This window comes from Homalodisca vitripennis, chromosome 4, assembly GCF_021130785.1.
Source record: "Homalodisca vitripennis isolate AUS2020 chromosome 4, UT_GWSS_2.1, whole genome shotgun sequence".
Classification (NCBI taxonomy): domain Eukaryota; kingdom Metazoa; phylum Arthropoda; class Insecta; order Hemiptera; family Cicadellidae; genus Homalodisca; species Homalodisca vitripennis.
In genome coordinates this window covers 128,557,339-128,580,830 of record NC_060210.1, presented here as the reverse complement: position 1 = coordinate 128,580,830, position 23,492 = coordinate 128,557,339, and the positions used below count along the sequence as shown (strand labels likewise).

The window sequence follows — 23,492 nt, the reverse complement described above, 5'->3', positions numbered from 1 at the left end:
CTTGATACGTATGCAAAGTTTCACATTAATCAGACTTCTGGAAATTGGTGAAAATTATGCTCAAAGATTCCGTTACATAGATACAACTGAAGCTAATAAAAGCGTGTTAAAAACACATAATTTAAAAAAAATCATATGAGTCCAGGCTAATGTAATTTGATAAATAAGCTGAAGTGTCGGATCATTCACTGTAAAAAAATATTCATAATAAAAGACCAGAAACATTTATTTATTCTCAATAAATTGATTTGAGAATGTTAATATAGTTAAATATATTTATTTTAAGGGGCTAAACGGTCCTATATTGGTCATGTTAAAAAGCCTAAATTTAGGGTACACTTTTCAGTTTGTATTTGAGATGAGTTTAAATTTTTAGAGGATGTTTCTAAGTTCCTTAGCAAGTTATGATGAATCAATTATATTTCAACTTTTTATAAATTTTTTGAAAAAAAATTTTATTTTGTATTTCTTTTAATTTTTTAAATTATATTAGTAATTGATTCTTTGAGTATTACGGTTCTCAAGATATTAGTACCTAAAGTTTAAAAATGAAATTTTCGGTAATCGCAAAAACAAACCAAGGTAGCCTTTGTTTACTATGCCAATTTTAACTTACAACAGTTGGACGCCTCCTGGAGAGTAGAGATCATCATTCCCACCTTCACTTTCGGCAAGCCTCTTACTTTTCTTTTGCACTCTGGACTCTTTGGTCATCTTACCGGCTGCTCTATCCGCTTTATGGGTCCGGATGTCATATGCATCTTTCAGTACAGCAACATTATTTAAACGCAAATCACAAAGTCCTATTCCTATAACACTTGTAGTCTGCTCATGTTCCCACATTAAATGTAAGAACATCTACAGCTCATAATTCCAAGGTTTTTCTTCCTACAAAGGCATTTTTGGAATTCTTGTCCACAAAACATTGTTGAAAGATTCGTTTTGTGTTTTGCCAAAAAAGTATGCTTTATGGCCTCAATTATTGATAAGGGGATGGTCCTTTTGTGGTTATATGCTTTATTTTTTGCTTGGGCTAATCTATATTTACAACAGGTGTCTGGTGGCGGAGGACACAAGCTGTGGCTGGGAATACTGCCAGTTGACAGACACTGGAAATAAATTGCCCACACAATTTTCTTCATTTTTTATAAGTTATCAACATTGTTCCTAATAGCAATTCCATAATAACTTTGCAATCCATCAATTGTTTTACATGGCAACCTTCTAGCTCCTTTTATTGGTTTTTCATCAGAAAGCAAATGGTTTCCCAACTTTTGCTTTAAGTTTTCTTAGTCTGCACCCCATCCACTTTGAATGTGGCCTACACATTCTAGTGTTAGATTATTATATACAAAAGGTAAATATAATAATCATCTCAAAGAAGTGGCTCAAGTGTCTCAAACACTTAACCCATTCTGCTTCTTCATGAGCAAAACCGCAAATGCACAGTTATTTTTAAAATTAAAATACTTAGAAATGTCAAAATTGAAAGTTTTTTGCAATTATTTTCAGGAAGTACTTCCAAAAAACTAAATAAAAAAATTCAATAAGTAAAAAACTAAGTGAATTACAAATTGCTCTCTTTCTCTGCATATAGAAATGGCCACAAAAAGTGGCTAGTCAGTAATAACATGCAAGCATAAACATTCAAAGAAATACAAGGTTTCCAAAAAGTCACAGGACGGTTAAATATATTTTCAAAGAATTAAAAATATAGCTACAAAACTTTGTATAAGTTACGGGATATGAAAATCTAATTTAATACATATATACTGACACTCTGCTTCCTCCTAGGGGCAGCCCACAACGAGTCAAAAGAAAATCTTAAATGTAAGCATAAGTTGGTATGCACGCAAAATTAAAGGTCTTTATTAGTAAAGTACAATGCCGCAAAGATGGATAGTTTTTTAAATTTATTCATGGGAAAAACTAGAAAATTGATGATTACTGAATCCTATTACAATGACATAGTTTATGGATGAAATGGCAATAATTAATAGTTTATTATTTACAGTGCTTAATTGCAAGTTTAAGCCATCTGTGATTTGCTGCCATTTATAGCTCAGGTTTACAGCATTGTAGTTTACTGATAAAGACCTTTAGCGTCATGTGCATTACTTCTGGCCTACACTCCTGAAGAAGTAGTGGGTCACTGGGTATGTGTTACATCACATTTGTATGTCCAGTATCCCTATATCTAAGTTTTGTAGCTGTATCTTAAACAGTTTCAAAAATATTTAGCTGTCCCACGACTTTTTGGACACCTTGCATATATATAACGTTTTACAGACAGTTTGGTTTAGTAATCTTAATATTTCTATTTATTTACATGTCCTGTTAAATATTAACTTTACTGGTCTTTTGTTCACACATTTGCTGTATTGATGGAGTAACTGCGTTGATACAGGAGGTGATTAGACTTTCTCTGAGTTTATAAAATTAAGGTAGTATGGATCAAATGGGTAGTATGGGTATATAAACTTTATCTTGTCTTTTCCCACTGGCCATCAAATTTTTTTTCAGTCATCCCGTTACCAGTACTAGGTTTTTACCAACACTGTTTTATCAAGAAAAGCTTAGGTCAGTTGGTTTTATGATGGGTGTCAATCGTTCAGACTCTTAATTTCGCTTTGACATGGTCTTTTTTTATTCATTAAAAAACAACAAAAAAGAATGTAAACTTGCAATAATACATTCCTGGTAGTTTGAGGGATCCCAGAAGCCATTCGGAGTTCCATTTGGGGGTCTAAGTGGTCCTTGAGTTCCAATATGGAAATGTCCACATGGTGAAGACCTTAGGAAATGCAAATGGCCAAGAAGTGCACACTTACCTTCCTTCCCACTGAGCATATCAGTTATTTGTGAAAAAGAATAAACCCATCTTCATGGCCACACTTTAGATTTATCAATAATAGTTACCACTGAGAGTACGAGACTCCAGCTGTGTAATTTTACTACCACAAGGTTTCGCCTTCCACCTCTTTAACGAAGTTTTCTTCTGACTAGAGTGGTCAGTCAGAATAGATGCTAGCCGTTACACATCTTGAGCACTTCACAGGCATAAAGGAGATCCAAACTGATGCAAGTTCCAGCCTGATGACCGTGTTTTGAACCAGCAACACCAGTTTTTTTGTAGTCTCTGATTTCTCCTTTCTATCCAACTATCTTAACCTTTTCAGAGAACATTTTCTTTTCCTTTCACTCCCTGTAGAGGGAGGATTTGGTATCTGCCACTTTGGCCAGTGGTCGGGCCGATAGCCGTACCGAGCCTTCTTCCAAATCTTAGCTACAGCTGGTGGTCGTCTGCCCATTCTGTTTGTTAACCTCATCGCTAGATTCTTCAATTACTCATGTTATCTAAGCATCTTTTCAGTAGTTCTGGTGATTAGGAAATTCCGTAATCTAGGTTTCACAGGATAAGTTCAACTCTCGTTCTCTTGGATTCCCAACTTATTAGAGTGAACTTGAGCTGTGCAATTTGGTGGAAAAGGTTATTTAATCAATGCCGGCTGCTCCGCTCTCTCAATGTCCCGGCAGAGTGTAATGGTTTAGTGTCATACATAGCCTTCCTCAAAGGTCCATGCACCTCTGAAACAAGGGCCCAGTACCTTCCAAATTCAGTGAAACCACACTTATACGTTTCAACTATAATAACTTTACCACTTCATAGTTGTAATATTTTATTTGGGAGTTCAGTCATGGATGTTGCTTCATCATTTATTCCACACTTATTTCTGTCTAATTGCAACTGACTATTTGAAAAATGGTACTGTTTTGTTCACTTTTCAAAATTCTGTGGAAATCATTTTGTATAAGATGCTCTGCAATTATGGAATACATACAACTTACATGTAGTTCACTATTGAGTTCATCAGTTGTTGATCACCTGCAATTATATAATGAAATAAAGATGACTATCTAAGTTTTCGGTGCTATATAAAATTTACCATAATTGCTTGCTATTATTCTTATATTTTTATAATCACATGATAATTCCTAACCTCTCAGCCCAACTACAATGCCTTCTGCCTGAAGGCAGAACTGCATATGCTGCTGCCTTATGCAGTCAGCGTACATAGGAGTTTTTTTCATTCATTAAAAACCTGACAATGCTCTGGAGTGATTGATACCTTGAACGCAGCTGTGCTGATAAGTAATTTTGTATCATTGAGAGAGGATTGTGATCAAGTGCCAATATTTATGGATGTGACTGTTTTCTTCAGCCTAATAATGCCCTGTTTTACAAATATTTATATTTTAACAAATATTTTTTTATTCTTTACTTATTTTACCATTACTAATTCACATTGTTGATGTTATCAATGTAGTTAAAATATATAAAATATTTTAGAAGCATTTTTTTTAACCCTTTAACAGTCTCCGGTTGAAAAATCAACCACCTAATTTGCATTTATATGGGCAAGGAAACTTTATTACTTTTGCGGGAACAGTCTCCGGTTAAAAGTTCAACCATTTACAATATGGTTCATAATTCGGTGACAGAGCATGCAGTTGTCGTTCTTGTTGTTTCCTGTAGCTTGGTAGGTTGTATGGAAGCTTACTAATTTTGTTCAGCTTGCCTGTTCCTTCCTGTTGTCAGTTTTAATCTGAAGAGTGGCAAATGGTTGATTTATCAACCAGAGACCTTCCCAGCTCGTGAACCAAGCAGCAGTTGGTGTGATAGCGAGTTAATATCAAATTTATCTCCTGACAGGTAAATATGAAGTTCTTTGTAATAACAAAATTTTATTTACAATGTTTTAGGTATTTGATTTATCAGTCATTTATCGTTGTCACCGTCACTTGAATTTATTTAACTACAATTTTGTCTTTGCTTCTACACTTAACCTAAAAATCATGACATTGGAAAATATTTATAAAAAAATATATGTAGTCCTCAGAGTTTTACATACATTAGTATAACACTTTAAAATTATGACAAAAGATAAATTAGGGCGTTTTAAGATATAAATAATCAGTGCAGGCAAGATATTAGGCCAAAAGTACAATAATATGGTATTTACATGATAGCAAAATTTTACAAACTGTTATAATTTTCCACCTTACATAATTTTTCTGTTTGGAAACGTATTTTATGCTAATAGCTACCAAAACAAATAGACCTATGAAATAGTAGATATTTCTGTAACAAATAAAATTATTTTGTCTAAAAAAATGAATAATTTATAGAATACTTCACTGTTGGCTGACTTTATAAAATGTACCGGAATAAATTGCTATAGCTATATACAATTTTTGTTTTTATTGCAGAATGGATTCTGAATCGGATGGAGAAACTAAAACCAAGAAAAGGAAAATGGAGAACTACACTGCCAAAGACTTTGAATCACTCCGACACCTTATATGTTTTAAAGGTGTAAATGTGTACCACTGACAAGATTTTGTATCACAATATTGTGCAATTTTCAATTCTGTATAAATAAAAGGCAGTTTTTATGTTTTGCTAAATCTATTGTTTTAATTTTTCCTTCAATTTCATAAGTTTTCTAAGTGGTTGATTTTTAAACCGGCAAACACATACATAGTTCATTTTGCGGGAACGCTCTCCGGTTGAAAATTCAACCGCCCTCTAAAAAATTAAATAAACATAAAAAAAATTATTTAGTGATCTGTAATGTCTAGTGTTAGCATTTACAATGAAACAAAATCGTTAAAAATTTAAAACATGGTAAAAAAGTGGTTGGTCATTTCAAGATTTTCAGGGTGGTTCATTTTTCGACCGGAGAGCTTTCCCGCAAAATGGCAAAAATATTGTTTGCCCTATAAAGGGCACACACATACACACTAGAAAACCAAACTACATATTATGGACAAAGAGGGAATGTCTTTTCAAAATCTTATAGACATTTATAACATCTAATGGGAAACTGACACTTTGTAATAGAATAAAATAAGTAATCATCGACAAAACCCTGACAAGAGAAGCAGATGTACATCCTCATAATACAAGAGTAGTACGGAATTATACACTTGCCATCCATCGACTGACCTATAAGAGCTGGAGCTACGATTTCTACACTACCACAAGAGGTTAAAAACATCACAGAACAGCAGGAAAAGCATCTAATAACAGGATTTCTTTAATATCCTTTCTACTCTTTGGAAGAATTTTGGAACTGGATAACAAATGACAAATCTACTTTTCTTCAACCATTTTAACCTTTCTCTTTTGTTTCTGCTTCATTGTACCTTTAACTAATGACACCATTCTAATCTCAAAGATTACAAATAAAGTACATTGCTAACAACCATATAAACTAGACAACATCTAACCGAGAACAACAAAATGAAATATTTAACAAGACAACCTATCAACATCACTGAATGGATCCTACCCTGCCATCAGATTAAGTAAGAGATGGGACTGAAAACATAATCATTTGTCATTGTGTAATAACAACAGTAGTCAAACCCAAACACACCATAATTCCAAATTCCAAAACCTAAGCCTCTGATTAGTATCGTACAAGATATTTGATTGCAAATACCTTTCCATTGTGGTAAACGTTGAGTTAGTATGGTATTCCCTTCTTTTGGTTTCAAATTCAATAAAAATTTGTGTACAAACATTTAAATAAATATATGGAATACAATATTGTACTGTGTTAGTAACTGAATAGATCCAATTTGTTTCAATTAAGAAATTTGGAAATTGTGCATCCAACGAATTTGTTGATTGGATTAAAGTGGTGAGCAGCAAGGGTGGTTGGGTGGTTGCGTTAGAAAGTGTACTGTAAATGTATTACCTGGGAGGTTGTTGACATAGCCCCCGTCCAACAAGAGGTGGCCGTCGGTGGGGTCACAGAGAGGGGGCATGTAGCCAGACAAGGACATGGAGCCGCGGATGTAGCGCCACAAGGAGCCTGGACAGAAACACGGCCATGCAATTCCACCGCACTCTCATGCACAGTTGGCTGTGTCAGTTCAATGAGAAAAAGTCCTCAACTAAACACCAGTGACTTCAAAAAATAAAAGCCAATAAGAATATAAACAATTAACTGTTGATTTTATGCTTACAATTTTGTCACAAATATCTTACAATTTGTAAAATAATCTGAAATAAATTTGGTATAATCTATTAATTTTCTATAAAATAGTAAAACAATTTATCTGCCTTTCTCTATTTAGTTTCATATAAACAATATTTAATATCAATAAATAAGTAAAATTTAATGTAAAATATATAAATATGATAATTATTTTATGATTATTTGTGTATTCAAAACATAATCTTTTTTACTCATAAATAATATCTTCTTACATTTCATAAATAAATTTTAAACCTTTAATAAATTATAAAATATTTATTTTTAATAAACATCTGTTTTAACGTGTAAACAATAGTAGAAAAAGATATCACTTTCGCAATAACGGACAAATATATTGTTTAAACCAAATTAACACAGAACTGATTGTTTAAAGACAAATGAGTTCAATGAATTGTTGTTATTAATTAAACAATTAATTTTCAGAGTGAGACTTCTCGTTGACATGACACAGTGGAAATATTTACATAAAATTAAACAAGTGAAATTCATAATAGAAGTCAAAATAGTAACTAATGCACAGATTTCAAACAAAAACTAAACTTATTTAAATAAATTAAAGAAAAATCTAAATAACATTACTAGATTTGATATTAAAGAAAAATAATGGCTACAATAAATAAAAGCATCAAAGCTGATCATCTAAAGCAAAAAGCGCACACAAAATAATAGAAAATAATAAAACATGAATGAATGTTTCAGATACTGTGAAGAACAAACTAAAAGCAATTGTGAGTTGTAAGCAAAAGGCTTTAATATTATACGACTTATCTTGTGGGTTTATTATTATTGTTTTACTCCCCTGGTCACCCAATTTACTTTACTCAAATTTTTTCTTGTTTACTTTTTCTCAGGACAGAGATTTAAGCCAAATACAGCCACCACCGCGTACAGAACTGGTTACTGCCATCACCCATAGATTAATAGCTACAGGATTGTGTTATTCTATGTTAGCATACTCCAACCAACAAACTGATTGTCAACGCACAGTGTACAGTTCCAATTCATATATGAATAAAATGAATAACTTCAGGCAATGTATTTGTTAACAACTAGGATATTGAATCGTCAAAGGACAGTAATAATAATTACTGTAACTAAACACATATCTTATATTTCCATTTTACTGGAATAAAATGATTGTTTGTTGTGAATAACTAACCAATAAAAGTACTATGGTATACACTATCCTGCTACCAGAATGAATGAAGAGGAATAAAATATCTTATTAAATAAATATATTTTTTTATTTCAAATAAATTCATGCAGTTAAGACTGATATAGATGGACAGGGATAACATACTGACATTTTACTACAGACAAATACTATGATAGTAAATTTTAATATATTTTCTTATAGAACGATTGCTCTTCTGTAACGGAGACAAAAAGCAATATGGATAGCTCTCAAAAGCAATCCACTAAATATTTACAGCATTAAATTGAAATTGAAGATAAAACTTTGCACAAATCATATCTTCAAAAGATGTAATATTTATTCATTAACAAATCAACAATAAGGAATAACACTACTCCTAATACACCATACAAAGTGCCGACCTCAACAATACAGAAAAACTTCAATGACATCCTGAAAGCTAAAATAATGTGAATATCAAAAGCAACTCCTGATGATTGAACAAAAATTACTACACTGTAGATATTCAAATCAATACTTGTTCATCCATGGGACACCAGTATTGCCTCACAATCATAGTACCTGGTCCCACCTTTGTGCTTCATACAAATTGTGATGAACAGTCACAGTAAAAGTGAATACATGAACTATGCTACCACAGCAGTGAAACTTGTAACAGAGATAATCCAACACACATATTTCATATGGAGACTGGTAACCTAATAGCACAGAATGATTACAACTTTCAATCCATTAGAGAGACGTTAACACAATAAATTAAAAATATTATTAGAAGTGTAAACAGAAGAAAAAGATTTAAATAATTTGGGGTAGTCATTAACAATGACAGACCACTATACAAGGGATAACCAGGAAGTAAGTCTACTGAGGCTCTCGCGGCCGGACGGACCTTATTCGCTATGTTGAAATATGATTCCTCACCTCTGCAATGAGACCGGTTTGAGGTTAGTACATTGAGAACTGTTGTTGCAACAATGAGTTTCATGAAAAATGTCAATCCAATCTCAAGTTAAGAGCGACACGTCATCATCTCATTTAGAAGGGAAAAACTCTGGTTGAGGTTTATAATGAGGCAAAAACTACATATGGAGATAAAGCTATGAATCATACAAGTGTGTTTAAGTGTGTCATGAGTTTAAAAATGGTTATACGTTTGTGCATGATGATCAGAGGATCAAAGAAATCTCAAGGTTAGGAAAAATGCAATTTTTAATAATTATACAATACAACTTTCCTAAATAAACATTTTATTGATGCTGCTTCTCTTATCTTATAGTATTTCTATTGGCTGAGCATTAGCAAAGCCTATTTTTCAGAGGACTTGCTAAATTTTAACCTGCTTTTCAAAACAAATACCGAAAATTGATCTTTCTCTTCCAATAAAACTACATTGGGGTTACAAATATTTATTATTTGAATTTTTTAATTTACACGACATTCCAGAATTTCCAAATAATCTATGTAGCATTGCGAATTACACAATTTAGAGCAAAATACTATTAGAATAAAATTTAGAGATATTGTGATATTCTGAAAAATATTTGAGAACAAAATAAAATGTCTTATTTTGAAGCAATGATGGATGGTATGAAGAACATTAATAATGAATATTATATAAACACAAAAACTAGGAAGTGTCGGAATATTAATATGCTAATTACCATATTGTACATTTCTTTTTGGTCTAAATTTTCTCTGCTTTTTGTCTGTGACATTATTTCTGAAAGAATAGCTGTTTATAAAAATGATATTTTAAAAATATGTCAAAGCTATGTCTAAGTAGAAATAACTTTAAAACGATCACGTCAAGCAAATTATTTTTCTACATAACTGACTATTAAAACATCATTACATCTGTATAATCTGTTGTTATCCTTACGATATTTTACTTCATGCAGTTTGTTAGGGATGGACAAATATTGTACAGTTGAGCAACAATGATGATGCACATTTATGAAAACGAACATGATATGAAATTACAATTTGTAGTTTCAGTTAATAACATACTGTAGGTAAATAGTATTTTTAAATTAAATATATTCGATTATCATTGATCTGGTTTGGTTTTGATTAGTTAATTTAGTCCCAAGGGTATATATTTTAAATTAAAGAATCTTTATAAGAAACAGTGACAAATCATCACTTACTTCCAGATTGGTTTGGATTAGTTTAGATCCAAATCTCTGCTGTGGTTTATAACTAAAGATTCCCGTAAAGAACATTTTAATTTTTAGAATGACATAATCATTCGTCCCCTTCCAGTCATAAAGATGTATCTAAGTTTTGCTACTTTAGAGGAAAAAAATTACTATTATGTTTCTTATAATAAGATATTGTTAACACTTTTAACCCTTGGTCACTTTATTCTGTACTACTACACTATTTTGGAGCTTTGAGCAAGGATTTTCTAAAAATCCAAATGAGCAGCTATATATATAATGTTACATAATGTTTTTATCAAAATGAATTAAGGAGTAACGTTAGCACTTAAAATAGGTCATAAAAAATGTTTGAATTTTTTTATGATATGCAAATGTTTGTAAAAAAAATACTTCTAACATTAGGGGGAAGCCATACTTATAAAGTAAAATTTTTTTGAGGGCATTAAAAATGCAGGATAGTTATTTTGTTGGAAATATAATCTATTTAGAAAATAAAATTTACTAAATAATATATTTTAATCTTGCTAATACTATGAAATCAAATTAAGTGCATAATGATGAAATACAAGTGTAAATACACAATACTAACATAAAGTAAATGCCATATTTAATCTTAGGAAAATAATAAAAAATTATTTTTGGTGATAATTTACACATTTTACAAACACCAGATATTTTGGGAAGTTAATATTATAGCAACATTAATAAATCTGTACTATCTCAGTGATTGAAAATTCATTTAGTTTTAGCAAAACATAAATCATGTGCAAATACGGGGAACCAAAATAAATTTTTCTAAATGTGATAATTTTGCATTAGCTCAGAAAATGGAACCGCATTATCAACAAGGAACATTAAGATTTTAATTACTTATAAAGTAGGATAGGAACAATTATGATTACTAAGAAATACATTCTGTAACTTAGAATGTTCCTTATCCACATAGGCTTGGAAATTATCCAATTAGAATAGGTAATAAAATAAATTATACACACATGCAAACTCACATAAGTAAAATAAATTTTTTTATCGGTTAGTTTGACTTCCTGAAGATCGATGGCTGATCATGAGCTGATAATTTATTGAACAGATTTTAATAAAGACATTTATTTTTCTAATACTTAATTATAATGACTGATAAACTTTCACTAAACACTGATTATGACATTAACAAAATGGCTAACACTACTTAAGAACGGCTAACATACGCAATGGACAGCAACAGAGAAACTAAAAATATTTCTCCTATTCCGTTCATATAAATGATTTCTTACGTCACACTCCTACTAACAAAATTATAAAACTATAGCTTTTGATAGATTTACTAAACCAATGAGATAAAAATAAAATTGTTTATGCTTAACTCAATAAAATTTCAGCAATCATATTCAACATATTTGTTTTCCTTACAAACACCCTACAGATTTTAGAATTTGAAAATATGGAAAAGTAATGAATGCATGGAGAACTAAGGAAAAATCTGGAGAAATGATATGTTTCAGTACCTAATGTTAGATACTCTCTTGGAGTCATTTTTAAAAGTTTGACATTAATCACAATTATATATATTCACAAGGTGTGTGGCTAGAAAATAACCGGACTCAGGCTCAAAACAAATTATACTTACTGATATTTACAATTTTATCTTATCCCTTTCACTGTACTTCCCTCCTCGATCTCTACAACACTCCATTTGAATTGTACAATGAATGTTCTTAACAATGCTGCAAATCATTTTCCATAAGCCTGTTCATGACTTCTGTCACTTTTTCTTTTAGTGTTTCAACAGTCTCCTTTCAATTGTTCCTTTCAAAGCTGATTTGACTTTAGGGAACAAAAAAGGTCACAGGTAGCCAGGTCGAATGTGTAAAGTGGATGATTTAAGACAGAAATATTGTTTGGCCAAAAACGTCTTAACTGACAAAGCTTTGTGAGGTAAAGCTTGTCCTGGTGGAGGATCCATTATTTTTCCCTAAACATTCTGTTTTCTCTGTACATGCTCACGTAGGGTAATCAGAGCGCTAACGTAGAAATTCTGATCACTGTCTACCCCTCCAGTATCCTATCAATGTCTATGATCTCTTTGATATAAAAAAAAAAACAATCATCATGGTCTGCCAATGTGTGAATTGTCACTCATGTCTACGCGGTCATCTTTAAATCATTTAAGCTACTCAAACACTTGTGTTCGTGATAAACAGTCAACATCGTACTCTTGTTGTAACATTACAAATGATTCACTCGCAGATTTTCCAATTTTGAAAAGAAATTTGATGTTCACACACTCTTTTTTCTGAATACTCAACATTTTTTCTGACGCAGAGACAAAAGGTTAACCACTTATAACTGGTGCTACAGGCGGAATAAGTATGGGAGCCAGGCGAAACTCACGATGGGGTAGGAGTGGGAGTCACATGACAGGCTGAACGATTTTCAGCCTTATAGCGATTGTTCTGTGGCTCCACCAATACTAATTCGGTTATTTCCCAGCCACACCTCGTATATGTTAATAAAATATGATTTTGATCGTAAAGCATGTTATTACTAAACTTCACATGACCTGAAATGACAAACATAACATTCGATGAGGTCATGGCATCCGGGAAATTTCCAGCAGAGTACCCCTTAAGGATGATATTTTGCTTGATGACATGACTAAAAGCTGAAAACATCTACTTGTTATGGAATGGGACTAACCATGAGTGTGGATGCGCATGACGCTGGCCGTGATGTCGGTGGTGATGGTGAAGTACGGCAACCACAAGTCCTCGATGTACGTGTCACCGAATGTGCTGTAGATGGTTTGGTTGAAATAAGAACCCTTGAACATAGACGTTGCTGGATACGTCAGGTCCAACAACTGCCTCCACCACTGAGTCATTTTCTAGAAATACAGAAAATTAATTTTAAAGTTGAGGAGAAGAATGAAACATAACGATTTTGATTAACCCTTTCCGGGCCAGGCGGCAATATATTGCCACCATAGATCGCATCTGAAAAGTGCCAGGTGGCAATATATTGCCATCGGTGACATACGCGAAAAGCGCCAGGCGGCAATATATAGTCACCTTGATATTCGTCGTTTTCTTAAATAAATACGACGTCAAATGATTAAAGTTTTATGTTTTTTTATTCCCTGGTATATTTGTAGATAATTAATATGAATATCATTTTTATTTTGGGGGTCTATGCATTTTTATTTTGTAATTGTCACGTAACATTATCAGCTGACTCAATCTATTGTTGTTCAATTCTTTATGCTTTAGTGTAATCGTACTATTGTATGCTGGATTCTTCTTCATTATTTTATTTTGTGGTTGTAAATATTAGTAGTGTTAGTAGTTACGTGCTTAGCTATTGTGTGTATTAGTTACAATGACTGACAATTTGCGATCTCACGGGAGTGAAATTGTAAGTAGCATATTTGTAAATAGAAAAAGTGTAAATAAATTTCAAATAAAATTGTGTAAATATTTCTTGGTAAATAGTGTTTTTAACTGTATTGAAACTGTTTATGGATCCTACAATCATATGTTTACCGGTACATCCATAATGTGAATATTTATTTTAAGTTTCTTGCAGTATAAGCGTCAGTTGCTTTATCACTTGTTGCGAAGTACAATTGTGCGTATTTATAGAAAATTTATTTATGAGAGAAATAACACAAAATTTTGTATGGTTGTTCCTTTCTAAATGTACAATATAATAAAATAGCTTCCCACGGAAAAATTATTTTCCTTTTTTAGTTATTTACAAAAAAATTAAAATTTTTTATGTAATCTATGAAAACATTATTTTTTTTTTAATTTTAAATTCCTTAAAACTACATCTATATATTTTTTGTTGATAGTATATATCTATACGAGTAATTTGGTGCAACGTTTAGGTCATTCTCTAATTTTTATGAAAAGTTATAAATTTTAATCTAAGAGACTGCAAAATCGCCAATTTTAGCCTGGCACTTTTGACTAGTTACAAGCGGATATATGTGAAAAAATTTTGCAACATCTCATATTTGGTCCTGGCCCTGAAAGGGTTAAGTTGATTACAAATCAGTTCACCAGCTATTTTACAGCATTAAATTTGAAACAGGAATATTAACTGATTAATTTTTTATGCATATGGGAAAGTTTTAAACTTCATTAAGTGAAACAAGAAAAACAGTAACACTACGTTTCGAGATCTGCAATCTGATCTCTTCTTCAGGTAAAGAACTAACCTAATACATAATTACAAACTAGGTTAAAATAAACAAATCTTACTAAAGCGTTGTGGCACGCCTGAGTCAGAATCACAACCTACATGTTGTATGTCAACTTCACTAACACTAAAGACCATGCCACTTAATAAAAAAACTATACAAAACACCAATCATTAAAACTAAACTACGGAATACAGGTCACAATATGTCTTCACTCGTCTACTAACCATTTACGACTGACCAGAGGGGGTAGCCAATGGTAATCGTGACGGCCGGCTAAAACAAGATGGCGGAAATACAAGGGAAAAGGGGAAACAGGAATGGGCCCTTTCGTTATTATTGGTTCATGCGAGATGAACTTCTTAAAAACCATATTGTGACTCCGCATTGGTTTTATTGCAAATATCCGATCCGTTTGATACTTTTGGTATTCTCTTTAGTTCATTTTTTTAGAATTGGCAACCAAAGCGGCCTAATCTCGACTGATGGTTGGACTGATTGGTTGGTCTGCCAATTTAATGTATGTTGCCTCAATTAATTTCCTTTTGAAGAAATGTGGTTCCCGATGTATTATGTGGGCTTCATCCCAATTCATATGATGGTCTTCGGACCAACAATGGTGTGCAATTTTTGACTTTTCTGTGAAACCCTTTCTCGTGTTTTCTTTGTGTTCTTTTATCCTTATGTTTAGTGGTCTTTTTGTCTCGCCTATGTATTCCCTATTGCAGCTACATTTTATACTGTAAACACAGTTTTTGGAATCCTGTGTGCCATTTTTTGGTTTTGTTTTTACGAGACTTTGTCTAAGAGTGTTGTGTGTTTTAAACGCGGTTCTAATGTTGTACTTTTCTACCTACTCTTCTAATTTTCTCCGATAATCCCGGCACATAAGGGATTGACATAAACGCAAATTTATCACAATTCTGTTTTTTCGGACTCAGGAATGATTCTTCTGGTTCGTTTGCACTTATTAATTACTATAATTTAAATATTTTCCTGTGTGTGTTATCTTTCGAAAACAGTTGTCTTAAGGACATCCCTATCTCTAATACACACACATCCAAAAAGGGAAGCTTGTTTTGGACTTCCACTTCCATTGTGAGGCGGATGGAAGGAGAAATACTATTAATGTGATTCAAAAAATTATTTAATTCAATGTCTCCATGAGAAAAAATAACAAAGGTATCATCCACATACCTCCACCAAATCTTCGGTTTGAACTGAGCTGAAGCCAAAGCTTTTCGCTCGAATTCCTCCATAAAGATTTGGCGAAAATAGGAGACAGTGGAGAACCCATTGCCATCCCCTCATCTTGACGGTAAATTTTACCCTCTAACTCAAAATAATTGCATTGAGTGCATAGTTCTAACAGTTCCATAATTACTGCAGATCTCGAAACGTAGTGTTACTGTTTTCTTGTTTCACTTAACGATGGCAAATGTCCGGAAAAATCCTGTTTCCTTCACAATCCTTCCATCGTCAAAAATAACCTTCAAACAAAGAATTTTAAACTTCAGTTAAAGCTAAAATTAGATTTCATCTATCAACCAATCTAATTTTGTTGATTTCATTAATTTTATGACTTATAAAATATTTTGTGTTTTGAAGCATCATCCCTTCTACAGTGTTCTCTTGTTGTATACAAATAAATACATATGTACAGCTTTTCACCATCAAGTCTACTACTTTAACATTTTATATGATTACATTGATTACACTGTAATTCAGAGTTCACACAATAGGGAAATAAATGTTTCTAATATAATTACAAAACATAACAAATTAATTTTATATTATCTACCAAAGATGAGGCACAGTTTTATGTAGTACTACCCAATGCCAAATTAATAACACAGTAATAGCGAATAAAATGCACTGTGCAGTTGAATTGTTCTTGCAATATAAGACAGAGTCTGTTTCAGCAAAATTTGGACTCACCTTTGACCATTCTCTGGCCTTCTGGGTCATAGTTGTAACGTTTCTCTCTGTACACCACAGTGCTCCCATAAATGCACCGATGCTGACTCCTCCCACCATATCGATGGGAATACCTGCTTCCTGGAAAACATATATTCAATCTATTACATTGTGATTTATTCATACCACTGAAATGGCAACATACATAACAACACTGAAGCTTCACCATACACTCTCAGTTGCTGTTTGTCTTTTTTAAACAAATACCGATCATAGCAGTGAATACTCATCTATGTCATTAACATGAATCCTTTATCTTACAGACAAAGAATACTTTGAGGTTAATTATTACAAAAGTTATTAAGGATATATGGTTAATTATCTATTTGAAATATATTTTTTTATTATATTGGGAAATAATTTAACTCAGAGGAAATATTACTATCACTCAAAATAAAATAAGATAGATGTTATACAACAAAAAACTATTCAATCAATTTGTAAAAATTGGTTTCACAAGCCACAGGTCGTAAGATAAAATGAATTAAACTCATCGGATTTCCACTGAAGAAAGGGGTTCAAACGCTATTTCCTTTTAGAAATTTTATGGGATAAAAACCATGTTTGGGCTTTTTTGGTTGACAAAGGGATTTGTGATTTATTTTCATTACATTCAATTCCCATAATTTAAACTTTTTCTACTAAGATGGCCACCCCGTCTAGATATGAACAGGCAACTATGCTCTTTTGACTCAACAACTTTTTGAACAAAAATATAAAATGGAACATTATACATTTTATTTTAATGTTTTAATATGACATCACTAAAATCTCTGACAGCATAATTATAGCAACAACATTAGTGGCAAATCAAGAAAGGGACGTCCTATTACCAAAATACCTGTATAGCCTTGACCATGCCGACATGCGAGGCACCTCTTGCTCCTCCCCCTCCCAACACCAGACCTACAGAGGTTCCTGTCAGCCACCTTGCCAGTCGGGAGAAGTCCGAGTGAATGTTGGGTTCTGACATTAATACTTTACTGTACAGTTCATTCTGAAATGGAACAAAACAATATTTGTAAACTAGTTTACAACAGTTTTATTACTTTAGAATTACATATCTAATAAAATTAATCACTGATTAAATTAACGATTTTATTCCATTTGCGATTATTAAACTAAAATATAATTTTGATATATATATATATATATATATATATATATATATATATATATATATATATATCATTAAACTATTATTAGACTTACAATTCTATATTGAGATCTACGACTAAACATGCGTTTGTTGCACAGAATATGGTGGTGTGATGAGATCCAATTCCGCATATTGAGCCAGGTAACTGTGTTGTTCGGTCGTTCGCAACCTTCTTTGTGTAGTATGACTAGTTCTTTCTGGGTCCGCATTGCCATTCGCTCCACTTCTTTCTCCATCTGAAACAGATTAGGTGTACCAGTAAAGAAATAATCCAGTAAAAGTGATGATGGTTATGGTTTGCTGAAATCAACCATGCATCTCTGAAAATCAGTAAATCAGTAGTTATTTTAACCGAAAAACACATCTTTCGTCATTTTTATGGGATAAGGACCAATGGAATTAAAAGAAACCATACCAGGCAGGATCTCTGTCTTGTCGCAGATTTCAAACCAATCCTCTGAACACACCATCAGTGTTGTGTTCAAAGCAAGGAGAATCGTTAATTTTGTAGATCACCCAACAAAGATATTATCTGATGCTTTACTGATAAAATGAGGCATGTTTTGTATGTAATTTTTTGGCGTAAATAAAATTTAAGTAAACTTTTTGTGACAACAATTGGATTTTTATGTGAAAGCCAACACTGGTCTTTTTACTTTTCTACATAACTGACATTAATTTTAATCCTTTTCATCCAGAAGAAAAAATTATTGCCCTTGAAACTGCTACACCTATTTTTTGAAAGTCTCATAAAACTGCCCCATCAACATTGATTTATTTATTTATGTTTTTGTCTAACAAATTATTTTTTCAATGTATACTCAGGGTACTGTAATGTTTCAGGTACCACAATTTGAAGAATTTAATTATCTAACTAAATAGAGAACTGTAAAATTTATGAAAGTAATGTAATAATTTGTTATCGTTTGTGTTTTTTTATGGTTATAAATGTTTTTAATGTTGTTTTAACTTAACACATTCGCTGCGGGTGACAACAATAATTGATATCATGCAATATTGGCACGCCATGCAGATGATAACAAAAGCAGACATCTGCTCGCTTGGCCACCATTGTCTCAGTGTGAGCCTAGCAGTTGCCGTAGAACGTTGTGCCATTCCCCATGTGTTGTGCCTGTTTCATATGTTGTTTATTCGCAATCCGTTCGTAGTTCGCAATTTTCATTCACTGGCTGAGCTGTATTTTTTATAGCGTATAGTGTATGTGTGTTTATTATTGTATTTAGGTAATATGGAGGACGACAATAAACTAGTGGAAGACTTTATGAGTGAACAGGATGATTCCGATTAAAATTCTATTTTTCCATGTTTATGAACTGTTTTCAATTTTGTACACAAAACAATATTTTTCATTATTTGTGCAATTGACAATGTCTTCCACAAATGACAGTGCCATTTGGGAGTAATAGACCCAGTGTCCTGCAGTACTGACTAAACGGAGATCGGCACGAGGTGCGGGTGACAACATTGTTGTCACACTTATGACGTCACCAAATTTGGCAGTGGGGTTACCTGGACAACCTTTTTGGCTGCTCTGACTTCATTTTGGGTAACTTAAAAAAAATTCCCGCACATACCATGACCAGTCAATTTTTTTCAGCAGCAAATGTGTTAAAGCCTTAAAACTACAAGACATAATAAAAACTTTAGTATGGCAACCCAAATATTTCTATTCTGCATTTAATTAGCTATAACATATAAAAATTTCATACTTTTAGGGAAAGAAATAAAAATTGTATAATAAAACAAAATTAAATTGTTATGTGCCAATTTTCAGAAACATTAAAACAAATACAAATCACTCACCAATGGCACAAAATGAGTTCCAATCATTGAGCCTATGAAGTTTGTTTCACAAAATGTTACTAACGCTGAGTCACAAAATCTAATTACACTATTTACAAATATTTGCTAACTATGTTTTATATTTTTACAAGAATGGTAGGCTTATAAAAAATTGGGTAGGCCTAATTGCAAATATGTTTGGGCAAACACATTGGATGGCAGCTATCTTGGCAAAGAGAACAGACAGTTCTTGATCTTTTTCTATTACTCCTGTCACATTTGGTCACCTTACTTCAACAAACCCAACAAGTTTTCACCTTGTTACCTGGTAATTTGATCAAAGAAGAAAAACTGAAAGCTGTAGACGTCTAGATGCACACCTCAGTCTTTTGAAAAAAAAGCTCAAAGACTTTTAAATAAATAATTTATCTTAATTATTAAATCACTAATAAACAGCAAAATACTATAAACACAATTAAATACACATTTCTTCGGCCAATATACTGTATTTCAAAACATGGAATCAGTGGACATTAAATTGCCCTCCACTACGTTCAGCGTACTCCCCAGACAGTGAACTCAGCGGACATGTTGACCTGTACGCTTCGCATATACACACACCATACATGCATCTATATATATATATATATATATGTGTGTGCGTGTGTGTGTGTGTGTGTGTGTGTTTGCCGTTTCCCATATATGTGAATATATATTTTTTAATATATATCTATTCCTGTCTAGAATAAGAACTGAGGTTACGCGGAAAACGCTGTGCAGAGGAAATGCCTTTAGTGGATATTCTTTAAGTTTGTTGAGCCGGTCGAAATAGATGCGTGTAGGAAGGTTAAAACTTGCTGCTCTTTCAGCTTGTCATACTGTGGTAGACTTGTTTCTCTACAGAGTGCTGTATATTCACATATATTAGGAGAAAATATGGATATCTATTTGTTAGTCCTTATTTTGAGGTATGTGATCCGATTATTTGATGTACTGGCATTTCAAATACTACTAACTATAATTATGTTTTTATTATAACTTTGACAAATTTTAACAAAAAACTAAATATTAAAAGTAAACTATTTGACACATTTTTCACACAATAGTCAGAAAAACATTGCATTGAATCAAAACAATGAGACCAGTTTAACAGTCTTAGCAAATGTTTACTTTTTGGGCAAAATTGTGAAAATATACAAAAATTTAAGGAAAGCTAAATAGTTATCTGGTTATTCACATTCCCATGCTACATTTGGAAATGTCTATTTGTTTAATTATTAATGATGATTGATTACATACATATACAGATGGACCTTAAAAAATATGCCTTTTTTATTTTTTAATTCCAAAATGTATATTTTCATTAAAAACTAAAACGTTTACTTTTGGACCATCACACAATAAATAACATTAATCGCTCATGATTTCTGACACAAACAAAGTTCAGGGAGGAATTACCTTGCCAACAGAGGGTGAGCGGTCCCCGAGCCCTACGATGAGCACGCAGTCTGCCTGTCTAATGCACCGCTGACTCCACACTGTGATGGTTGGGTCACACTGGTACAACGCTATGTTGTTCTGGTCCTCCTGCTGTGCCAGCCATGATGTCAGTCTGTACTCGTTGCTCTGGTCCATTATAGAGGCTCCCAGCGTCTTCCTCACTATCTCTGAGGTCAATCTGATTGTTGGACCTGGACATGCCAACTCAGAATCAGAATTTACTTAATCATCAATAAAGAATCATGTCAACATATTTTATAGATGGTAATGATAATCGAACAAAAATTATTTTTTACACTTAATAGTAAAAGGTTAGGCGTTAGCAAAGCTCATCACTTATATGGCTAGAAAAATACAATTTCTGTCTGTCTGTCTGTCCACACAATATTTCAAAAACTAACTGACCTATAGACTTAAAATTATGCATGAAGCTTCATTTTTATAAGAGAAAGACTGAGTTCAATTATGGTGCATGTCACTCCATAAGAATTGGCTGAGCGTTAGTGAATATTTTTACATTGGCTTTTGGTGACCATGATGAAATAGAGAAAATAGCAGAAGAAATACATATTATGTAAACAAACTCAGTACTGATACACTCATAAGAGAGGTTAACCTGTGACATTAACAAATGTAACCTCGTTATCCCAACACATCCAACATGAATTTATGGTGACTTTGAGTGTAGACTTTTATTATTTACATTTGATATGAAACACAAATGTGATTTTATGTGGCAAGATATTTTGAAGAAGATTCAACTGTAGGCTTGAAATTTTGCCTGGAATCTTTTCTTTAATGAGTTCCATCATAATGCAAGTCCAACCAAGGAAATTGGCTGAGCGCCTATCATGCGTTGAAGCCTATCACTCAGTAGGCTGACACAATTCCTCTTATTTTTGTCCGGAGATGTATAAATTTCTTTGCCATATGATTGTCTGTCATTTTATCTGTCAATAATGAAATGAGTCATAGACTTGAAATTTTTCATTGAACCTCGGGAAAGCTAGTTATGCGATACATGGTTTGGTGTACTTCTACCTTGTGTAAATATATTAGATTTTTTAAATAGTTAATGGTTAGAGTAGATTCTTTAATGTTATAATAAAGTTTTATTCTTATTTATGTTAAGGGGACTAAGATGAATTAACTCCATTTTTGTGTTGAATTTAAAAAATAGACAGTAGTTCTTTTCTAAAATTAAATTGGAGTGTAAAGTGTGTTATAATGACTGGATATGCTTACATTGATAGTCAAGATGCTTACAACACTTACTAAAATGGTAGTAGTTTTCCAGAATACACACAAACCACATCAATTTTGTTCATGTACTTTATGTGCATTCTGACTACAAGTTTAGCTAAACAAACCACATTGTTGTAGGTAGCTCAGAGAATTATAACTGTGGAATAATAAGAGCTCCAATGTATTTAAAGATTATATGATTTTTAATGTTGAAACAAATCTTGGTGAAAATGTATTTTTTTTATAAATACAAAAAAAATATAGGGATAAAGCGAATTGAATATGATGCACACGTTCAGTATTCAGTGTTGCAGATTGTACGAGCCAAATAGAGTGTTTAGTGCCCACCGTGCAGCTGATATACCTTATTAGGGCAAGGAGAAGAGATCAAACATAACAATATAATAAATGTATCTCTGCTCTTCCTATCTTATCTTACTAAAACCTTTCTTTCGCCTTTTTACCACCAACAAATTAACAACATTATTAGAGAATAGGTTATATTGATTACCGATAGTTGTCACACAAAACATGGTGTATTACTGACCGATGGCACACAGAGAGTGGTAGAGCTCGAAGGTGAAGGCACTGAGAGGCACATCGTCTGACACTGGCACAATAGCCACTGTGGTGAAGTTGTGCTGGCTGAGTCTGGCATCTACGGTGCGACTGTCCAGGATACCACTGCCAGGATTCTGCCAGGACCCTATATTACACATCTTGTTACTAGATAGTTCACAAATCACTTTTACTTTAATAGTTGAACTCTGTTTACTTAAAATTATGGGATTTTAGAAATTAATTTTTGTTGTATTTATCAAAGAAATTATTTAGATTAGTCCACAGTAATTGTTTCTTACGAGTAATTTTTTTGTTTCTCACTGATTTTTTGCTTGATCTCTCACTTTGTTTACTAATGCTTCTATATCGTAAACCCCAATATAGCAATAGCTTAATAAAAACTATAACAATTTTCTCCAAAAATGTTTTTTTTAACAGACACGAATAAAATATTTTTGTAGTATTAATCAGTAGTTTGTGCAGATAAGCAATGTATTATACATTATGTTCGATACAATGACTGATCAAGATTTTGTATCATTACATATATCATACACGTGGCTGTTAAATGATACTGATATACAGCATCTTCTTAACATTTAGAACTGTATTAAATTTTTATATTGTATGTTCTGTATTATTTAATCAGACATAAGTG

The 23,492-nt window shown here is 32.5% G+C and overlaps 1 protein-coding gene across 3 annotated transcripts in view; it reads right to left on the bottom strand.

The window, feature by feature from the left end:
• LOC124360147 (neuropathy target esterase sws) overlaps nt 1-23,492 on the bottom strand; it is a 76,082-nt gene that overhangs the window by 16,281 nt on the left and 36,309 nt on the right. For 2 of the 3 annotated variants that reach the window (XM_046813502.1, XM_046813503.1), the window contains exons 16-22: nt 22,821-22,979; nt 20,987-21,219; nt 17,779-17,961; nt 17,408-17,563; nt 16,528-16,647; nt 13,086-13,272; nt 6,768-6,884 (exon numbers count right to left, since the gene is read on the bottom strand). In XM_046813502.1, coding sequence (XP_046669458.1) covers nt 6,768-6,884; nt 13,086-13,272; nt 16,528-16,647; nt 17,408-17,563; nt 17,779-17,961; nt 20,987-21,219; nt 22,821-22,979 — 1,155 coding nt within the window. The remainder of the gene's footprint in view (nt 1-6,767; nt 6,885-13,085; nt 13,273-16,527; nt 16,648-17,407; nt 17,564-17,778; nt 17,962-20,986; nt 21,220-22,820; nt 22,980-23,492) is intronic. The other variant, XM_046813504.1, reaches the window with a different exon arrangement.